Source organism: Garra rufa, unplaced genomic scaffold (genome assembly GCF_049309525.1).
Source record: "Garra rufa unplaced genomic scaffold, GarRuf1.0 hap1_unplaced_721, whole genome shotgun sequence".
NCBI classification, from domain to species: Eukaryota; Metazoa; Chordata; class Actinopteri; order Cypriniformes; family Cyprinidae; genus Garra; species Garra rufa.
Window position 1 is genome coordinate 2447 of NW_027394986.1, and position 9536 is coordinate 11982.

General features: G+C 27.4%; 1 protein-coding gene across 1 annotated transcript; it reads right to left on the minus strand.

The window, feature by feature from the left end:
• Window positions 1-679: 679 nt before the first annotated feature.
• On the minus strand, window positions 680-9238 carry LOC141317319 (protein lifeguard 1-like). The gene is made up of 7 exons (XM_073833060.1): window positions 9130-9238; window positions 7329-7650; window positions 7145-7257; window positions 5059-5259; window positions 4843-4971; window positions 2738-2881; window positions 680-1089 (listed from the first exon to the last, which is right to left on the minus strand). The coding sequence occupies exons 2-7, from the start codon at window positions 7633-7635 to the stop codon at window positions 943-945; spliced, it is 1041 nt and encodes a 346-aa protein (XP_073689161.1). The 5' UTR covers window positions 7636-7650; window positions 9130-9238; the 3' UTR covers window positions 680-942.
• Between the last annotated feature and the right edge of the window lie 298 nt (window positions 9239-9536).

The following is a 9536-nucleotide window of genomic DNA, read 5'->3' on the forward strand; positions in this document are numbered from 1 at the left end:
ATTTCACATAATATTAAATATGAAATTATAAATATAAAATATTAAATTTGTATTTAAACAAACTATTTTATCTGTGGTCATACGCTTTTCTGACCTACATTTTTAATAATTTGTTAATTAAAAAATTTAACATATTTCCATTTATTTAAAAAAATTAATTAAATGAATAAAATTTATGTAAAAAAAAAATAATAAAAAACAATAAAACATTCCACATAATATTAAATATTAAATATTAAATTTGTATTTAAACAAACTATTTTATCTGTGGTCATACGCTTTCAGAACAAAAAAAAATCTATTTTCTGACCTACATTTTTAATAATTTGTTAATTAAATTAAAAACATATTTACATTTATTATAAAAAAAATGTAAATAAATGAATTACATTTATGTAAAAAATAATAATAACTGTTATAATAATTAATAATAATAAAAAAAACAATAAAACATTTCACATAATATTAAATATAAAATATAAAATATAAAATATTAAATTTGTATTTGAACAAACTATTTTATCTTTGGTCATACACTTTCAGAACAAAAAGAAAAATCTTCTGAAATAAATTTTCTGACCTAAAATAATAATTATAATAATAATAATTAAAAAAAAAACATTCCACATAATATTAAATATAAACAAAATAATTAAAAACAAATCCAAAACAGTTATTTGTTGATAAAAATGTTTTTATTCCCTTCTTACAACTAAAATGGAATGCATTAAATTCAAGGACGGATAACATAAACATAGTGGAAGATTAATCAGTGTATTTGCTCTTCAATTTTATATGGTGAAAGTGAGCACATGAACAGAGACGAGCGATTCACATGGCTTCACGTTTCAGGATTTCAGGATGTATTTCACGCTTTCACTGTCTCTGCATTTTAAAGTGGAAACAAGAAAGCTTTGTAACTGTTTCTCCAGCGCTAGACTTTTAGCCACGTCTTCCGAAGATTCGCAGAAGGTATAAGAAGATGTGAATGATGTCCAGATAGAGGTTGAGCGCGGCGAACACGTATTCCTCGGGACTCAGGGACAGATTCTTGTTTCCGAGAAGCAGCTGCGTGTCCACGGCCAAGAACTGCAACACAAACACCACATTATTTCCCTTTTCAAAAGTAAAAATAGATTATTTATTAGTATGATAGTTATTTACATTTTCATAAGCGTTTGATTTTTTTTATTGATTTTTTACTTATAAAGGATTTATTTTACTCTATAATTGAACTTTTTTAGCATACGCTATATTTGATTTTTTTATTGTTTATTTACTAATAATAAATTATTTATTGTACACTGTAATTTAATTTCTAATATGCTATAATATTTTTTACAAATAATTTTATTTATTTATTGGTGCTACATTTTAACTGAATACACTTTAGTTTTTTTGTAATTATTTATTATAAAAATATAAATAAAATAAATGAATTTTATATTAATTTTACATTATAACTGAATACATTTTGGTGTTTGTTTTGATAATTTTAAAAACATTTAGGTTTTTAATTTTTTTTTAATTTAATGATAAATTATTTTTAATTTACATTATTATTGAACTTTTTTGAATAAGCTGTAATAAAATAATTTTTATTATACTTTATTTTATCTGTTTTTATTTTGAAATTATTTTACTTTAATAACATAAAATAAATACTCTATTTTTTTACATTATAACTGTTTACATATTAATGTATAATTTTTAAACACATTTTAATAAGCGTATATAATTTGTATTGTTTATTTATTAAATTTTTTTTTATTTTACTTTTGTGAATACGCTATAATTGATATATGATATAATATAAGTTTTTATTCGTTTTTTTACGTTACATTTTTATTGAATACACTTTAGTAAGTGTTTTTATTTAAAAAATTATTTATTTTAATAATATAAATTACCAATTTATTTTACATTATAACTGAATTTTATTGGTTTAACATTTTTAGTTTTTTTTTTACTATTTTTATTATTTTAATTTATTATTTTATTTAATTTTAATTATTATTTTTTATTTACATTAATAACCATTTTTACTTATTTATTTTACATTATAAATTAATCCATTTTTAGTAGTTTCATTTTGTTTTTTAATATTAATTTAAATAATACAATTATTTATTTTATTTAATACATTTCATTTTTTGTTATTTATTTGTTACATTAAAATTGAATACACTTTAGAAAATGTTTTTATTTTAAAATGATTTTACACTATAACTGATTACATTTTAGTGCTTTATTTTGATTGCTTTTTATTATTTTTATATTTGCAATTTTATTTGTTATTTGCTTTTTATTAACTATAATTCTTATTTTTACTATTTTTATTATTTTAATAATTGTAATAAATATTATTAATAATTCTTTATTAGTTATTAATTCTTATTAGTTATTATTATTGCACGTTAGTTTTATTTAAGTAATTTAATTACTATTTATTTATTTTACATTATGATTTAATATGTTTTTAGTACTATTTCATTTTGTTTTTTGACATTTATTCTAATAATATTTTATTATTTATTTAATTATTATATTTATTTGTTTGATTTTGTTATATAATTTCCTTATTTATTTAATTTACAATATGATTTTATACAGTGTAGTAAGTGATTTATTTTGGTTGTTTTATGTAATTATTATTTATTTTAATTTGACATTATTAATTCAATAATTCATTATTGTTAATTAATAGTTTAATAATTCTAGTTAACCAAGGACTTACGCAGGTGAAGATGAGCGCGCCCATCGACGAGTAGATGAGATCCAGAATCCTGTTGTACATGAAGATGCAAAGGATCCCAAAGAACATCATGACGATGAAACACACGAACAGCACGCCGTAACAGGAAGTGAAGTCATATTTGGTCTGTGATTGGACAGGAAACAAACTTTAAGTTGGCTTGAAAAATCCTAGCCAGAAAGTTGGAAGTAGTTTTAATAAGTAAGTTTTAAAAGCTTTAAAGTTTAGACACTAGTTTCACAAAGCTTTTTGTCAACATATTTTATCATGTTGTTAGCATGATTTAACATGAATTAGCAAGTTACTAGCATGTTTCTAGAATGATTAGCATGTTACTAGTATGGGTTGGTTGATAGGTGTTGCTAGTGTACTTGGGGTGGTTGCTAGAGTGTTGCTATGTGGTTGCCAAGGTACCCGGGATAGCTGCTAAGGTGTTGCTATGCGGTTGCTAGGGTACTCTGGGTGGTTGCTAGGGTGTTACTACGTGGTTACTAAGGTACCCAGGTGGTTGCTAGGGTGTTGCTATGTAGTTGCTAGAGTATCAAGGGTGGTTGTTGGGGCAGTTGTTAAGGTACCTCAGTTGGTTACTAGGGTGTTGCTATGTAGTTGCTAAGGTACTCTAAGTGGTTGTTGAAGTGTAGCTATGTATAAGTATCCAGGAAGGTTGCTAGGGCACCTGGGTTGGTTGTTAGTGTGCTGCTATGTTGTTGCTGAAGTACTCTGGGTCGTTGCTAGGGTGTTGCTATGTGGTTGCTAGGTACTCATGGTGGTTGCTAGGGTATTACTACGTGGTTACTACGGTACCCAGATGGTTGCTAGGGTGTTGCTATGTAGTTGCTAGAGTATCAAGGGTGGTTGTTAAGGTACCTCAGTTGGTTACTAGGGTGTTGCTATGTAGTTGCTAAGGTACTCTAAGTGGTTGTTGGAGTGTAGCTATGTATAGGTATTCAGGAAGGTTGCTAGGGTACCTGGGTTGGTTGCTAGTGTGTTGCTATGTGGTTGCTAGGTACTCAGGGTGGTTGCTGGGGTGTTGCTATGTAGTTGCTAGAGTATCAAGGGTGGTTTTTGGAGCGGTTGTTAAGGTACCTCATTGGTTACTAAAGTGCTGATGTGTAGATGCTAAGGTACTTTAAGTGATTATTGGAGTGTAGCTATGTATAGGTATCCAGGAAGGTTGCTAGGGCACCTGGGTTGGTTGTTAGTGTGCTGCTATGCGGTTGCTGAGGTACTTTGGGTCGTTGCTAGGGTGTTGCTATGTGGTTGCTAGTGCGGTTGCTAGGGTACCTGGTTGGTTGCTAGGGTGTTGCCATTTGGTTGCTAAGGTACTTTGGGTCGTTGCTAGTGTGTTGCTTTGTGGTACTCAGGGTGGTTGCTAGGGTGTTACTAGCATGTTGGTACCATGATAAACATGTTGCTATCATGATTAGTAAGGTACTAACATGATTCTAGCATGATTAGGATGTGACTAACATGATTAGCAAGTTACTAGCATGATTAACAATGTACTAACATGATTTTATTACGTTACTAGCATGATTCTCACGTTTAACATGTTACTAGCATGATTAGCAAGGTACTAGCATGTTATTAGCATGTTGCTAGCAGGTTTCTGGCATGATTAACGTGTTATTAGCATGATTGTAGTATGATTAGCAAGTTACTAGCATGTTTAATATGTTTCTAACATGATGCTAACATGTTTCTAGCAGGATTAGCAAGGTACTAACATGTTTAGTATGTTTGTAACATGATGCTAGCATGCTGTGTTTCTAGCAGTATTAGCAAAGTGTTCGCATGGTTAACATATTACTAGCATGGTAGTTTGAATAGTGGCTCATTTGAACATTCCATCAATGTAAGTCTATGGGATTTTTGGTGGTTTTGATAGTCTGGTTTACGGAAACCATTAGCCGGATCAATCTGAAAAGATACAGCAACCCGAGTCGGATCAGTCTGAAGGTCTGGGCTGAGTTTGGTGGTTCTAGCTTGAAAGCTCCAGGAGGAGATTGTGTTTAAATTTTGGCTCAGAAGAATAATAATAAGTTTAATAGCAGATCAGTACGAAAGTAACTAGAAGGAGAGCTGACCTGCAGAGAGAAGACGATGACAGTGAAGCAGACGAGGACAGTGATGCCGATGGCCATCATCACGATATCTGTGTCGTAGAAGCTGGAAATCACGCCCACCATGTAGGACATCGCCAACGTCAGGATACTCTGAGATGCAAGAAAACACTCTTTAGAATGCATGAAAGATGACTTTAAATCTGTTTTACATTTAAAAACACCAAACTAGAGATTCACCAAAGAAATCAGGTTCCACGGATGCTTCCTACGGAAGTCTCCGCAGCACAGGATCACTAGATAGGGCACCAGGAACACCATGTAGCCCACCCAATACGTCCAGGTGTTCTGCATCACGAAGAGTTTGACGTGAGGCTCGAAAGTGAAGATGGCCACGAAGCTGCAGGTTACGGCCAGCTGAAGACTCAGAACTGCAAAAACCTGCAGAACACAAATAAAAACACAATAAAACTCACTGCTGGAGCTCAAACCAGGGTTATTATTAACTACAGCTACTGGAACTTGAAATAAAAGAAACAATAACTGAAAAAAAATTATATACACATAACCTTATTTTTAAAATAACTAAAATTTAAGGAAAATTTAAGAAAAATTACAAAAACATATAACAAAGTTTCCAAAACTTTAATTAAAATTTAAAACATAAAAATAAAAATGAATTCAAACATTTCTAGTTCTAACAATAAATAAAATGACAAAACATACAACAAAAATATATATTAAAACATTAACTAAAATTTAAATTTTAAAAATAAAAACACTCAAACATTTTTCATTGCTATTAAGATTAACTTAATGTACTAAAAGTAACTAAAACTAAAATTTAAATTAAAAATTAATTAAAAAAAACTATACAGACTAAAATTATGAAAAACACCCAAGAAAAAATATATAAAAATAAAAACAAACATTTTTTCATTTTTATTTAGATTAACTTAATAATCAACTAAAACTAAAATTAAAATTAAAAATTAATTTAAAAAAAAACAATACAGGCATATTTAAAAATAATAAAAATGATGAAAATATAAAATATAAAAATAAAAACAAACTGAAACATTTCTCATTTTCATTTTGATGTACTAAAATGACAAATTAAAAACAAAAAAGGCAATTAAAGACAAAATAATCTAAATGACAACAAAATTGCTAAAACTAACTCAAATTTTAATGGAAAATATAAAATCATAGACTAATAAAACATTTAAAAAAAAGAATGAAAATGACAAAAACAGAACAAAATTACTAAAACTTAAATAAAAAATTAATGAAAAAACTATACCGTGATAGTTAAAACTAATAAAACTACAAAAAAAAAAAACATCCACCAAAATTACTAAAATTTGAACTAAAATTAAAGTACAAAAATAATTTCTTATTTTCATTTAGTTTAACTTGATGTAATAAAATTACTAAAACTATTAAATTAGTGAAATAAAATTAATAAAAAAATATAAAGGTGTTAAAAAAAAAACTAATAAAAATAACAAACAACTAAAATTAAAATATTAAAAATGTAAAAATGAAAACTAATTCAACCTGTTTCATTTTTTGTTACCACAATGTATAAAAAAATAACTACAACTAAAATTTAAATAAAAAATTAATAAAAAACTATAGAGACTACAGTCAATGAAATGACTAGAACTTAAACTAAAATAAAAATGACAAATATAAAAAGAAAAACGGAAATAAAAAAAAACTATACAGCCATATTTAAACCGAATACAAATTACAAAAAACACCCAACAAAATTACTAAAATTTCACCTAAAATGAAATTGTAAAAGATAAAAATAAAACAAATTAAAACATTTCAAATTTTCGATTAGTTTACCTAGATATACTAAAATGACTAAACTAAAAGAAAAAATAAATAAAGTCATTCAACACAAAAGATAAAAATTGAAAATTAAATAAAAAATCAAAATTAATTAAAAAAAAGACATAAAAAACTAACATTAATGAAAAAAGCGTTTGATAAAATTAATATGAAGAATCTAAATATTTTAACTAAAATTAAAAACAAAATAAAAATTAATTCAAAATATTACTAAAAACTATAGTGAATTATAACTATACAATTTTTAATTTCATTTAGTTTAACTTGACGTACTAAATTAACTATAATAAAAAATATAAAGACATTAACAACAACAACAAAAAAAACTAATAAAATTACAAAAACAACATTACTGTAATTAAAATGAACAAATAAAAAAAAGTAATTGAACATATGCATGTGAAGATGATGTTTTCTAATGAACTCGTCTCTTGTTTTGAATCTATAATGAAGGTTTGTTTACCTTCCGGATGAAGAGTCTCCTGACGGCTTTATTATCGAGTCCAGAGCCGCCGAACTCCTCGTTGTCATATTCTGGAGGAGGATCGCTCTGTCCCGGCTCACCCATCGCCACAGCTGTTGCCAAACACAATTAGTTTAGAGTTTCTGAAGAAAGACTGAGGCGTATGTGAGGTGGAGTGTCTTACCGTATGGCATCGGTTGTTCGTACGGTCCGCTGCTGTACGCATCTGTCACATATGGAGCGGCTGAAGGATAAGGCTGCGCTGGATATCCAGGGCCTCCCTGTCCGTACATGGGGTTCCCGAAAGCGCTGGGTGGAGGATACGCCGGTCCGACGGGTACGACCACGGGAACGCCAGCATCCGGACCTCCGTAAGGAACGCTGGCGTCATACGACGGAGGCATCATGAAACCCGGCGGCGCCGGCTGATCCACACCGGAGACATGAGGAGGGTTTTCAAAACGAGTGTAGCCACTTTTGTTTTGTGCCATGACTGGATCTCAGTTCTGAAAATAAATTTAGAAATAAAAAATAAATGTTATACTATATATATATATATATATATATATATATATATATATATATATATATATGCTACTAATAATTATACTGTCGTCAACATAAATTGCAATATATTCATATATAAAACAGCAATTTTGAATTGTAATATTTCACAATATTATTTTTTTACTGTTTTAACTCATTTCATATTAATATATAAATGAGATAATAAATACAAATACATAATAAATGTAATAAAATACAGTAAAAAAAATTATGAAAAAAATCATATATTTATATAATTTTTTAAATATGATTATTTATATAATGTTTCTATTTATTCTTTATCTATGTTTATATTGTTTATATATATATATTTTTATATATAATTTAAATTTAATAATTTAAATAATATAATAAATAAATAATTATAAATATATAATAATATAAATATAATAAATATAAATATAAAATAAATAACTAATAAATAAAATATAGTAAATTAAATATAAACAGTGGGGTAGTGATGATTAAAATAAATACATAAATGAACTATACATATATATATATATATATATATATATATATATATATATATATATATATATATATATATAAAGAGAAAGAAGAAAAAGAAACAATAAAAATATAATAAAATACTATTTTTTAAATAATAATTATACAGTAGTTAACATAATTTGCAATATATTCATATAGAAAGTATGCTAAGTATAATAAGTAGTAAATTATATATAAAATAAATATAATAATATAATAAATATAAATACACAATAAATAAATAAAAATAAAATATAGTAAATTATAAAAAAAAACAGTGGGGTAGGTCTATCTATATATTTACATATTTAATAATATATATTAAATTGTCGACACATTGCAAGATTTTCATTTTCAGTGAACTCTGGAGTGATGATAATGATAATGATGATTAAAATAAATAAATGATTTCTATCTATCTATCTATCTATCTATCTATCTATCTATCTATCTATCTATCTATCTATCTATCTATCTATCTATCTATCTATCTATCTATCTATCGCTTTCCCCAGCATGGAATCTATTTTACAGCATAAAAATAAAATACATTGATTAACTTTCAATGTTTTATTCATTTTTAAGTCTTTCCAGTCCCTAAAATCGCCATTTTTTTTTTATCATTGACTGACATTAACGTTACTTCCTTCACAACAAAAACGTGTCGAAAAAAGATAAAAAATCTCTAGTAACACGCCGTAAGCTTTGCGAAACTTTTACGATAACATTACATCCCAATATTAAAAACGAAAACATAAGTACTAACAATTACACAATAACAATGAAACTGAACAAAAGCGACAAATCAGTGACAAGTTGCGAAACATGACACACTTTCGTTTTCACTTCATTGATAAGGAAACTTTCTCAACTTACTGTACTTATACAGTATAGAGTAACAACTGATGATTAAGCGCTTAACTCACCGAATAAACTTCAACTTGTAGATCTCAGACAATAATCTGTTGTCTTTGTAAACACACTCTCCACACTCCAAGGTTTCTCGTGGACGCGCTTCCCGTAACAACAGCCCAGTGCAGGGGCGCGCACGCCGCCTCTAGGCACACAGCCGCTACTGCACCGGTGCGTACTGTTTCGTTTATATTTTAGTATTATGCACACATTAGTTTTATAATATACATTTTATATATTAAATGATTTTAATATAAAGATATATTAGTAATAAATTAAATTAGTAATGTATAGAGATAAATTAGTAATGTGAATTGTTGAGGGTAAAAGACGTACTAACTGTAATTTGTCGTCATTTCCGGCAGATGTCATTGTTGGTCAAGTTACTGTGTGCACTTTAAATGTTTAGTTCTTTAATAAA

Excerpts from the sequence above, each read along its gene's own strand:
- LOC141317319 (XM_073833060.1), bottom strand. The coding sequence starts at position 7,635 with ATGGCACAAAACAAAAGTGGCTACACTCGTTTTGAAAACCCTCCTCAT. Across the intron at positions 4,972-5,058 it reads CGTGGAACCTGATTTCTTTG|AGTATCCTGACGTTGGCGAT; the intron begins GTGAATCTCTAG and ends CTTGCATCTCAG. Across the intron at positions 1,090-2,737 it reads GCGCGCTCATCTTCACCTGC|TTCTTGGCCGTGGACACGCA; the intron begins GTAAGTCCTTGG and ends TTTGTGTTGCAG.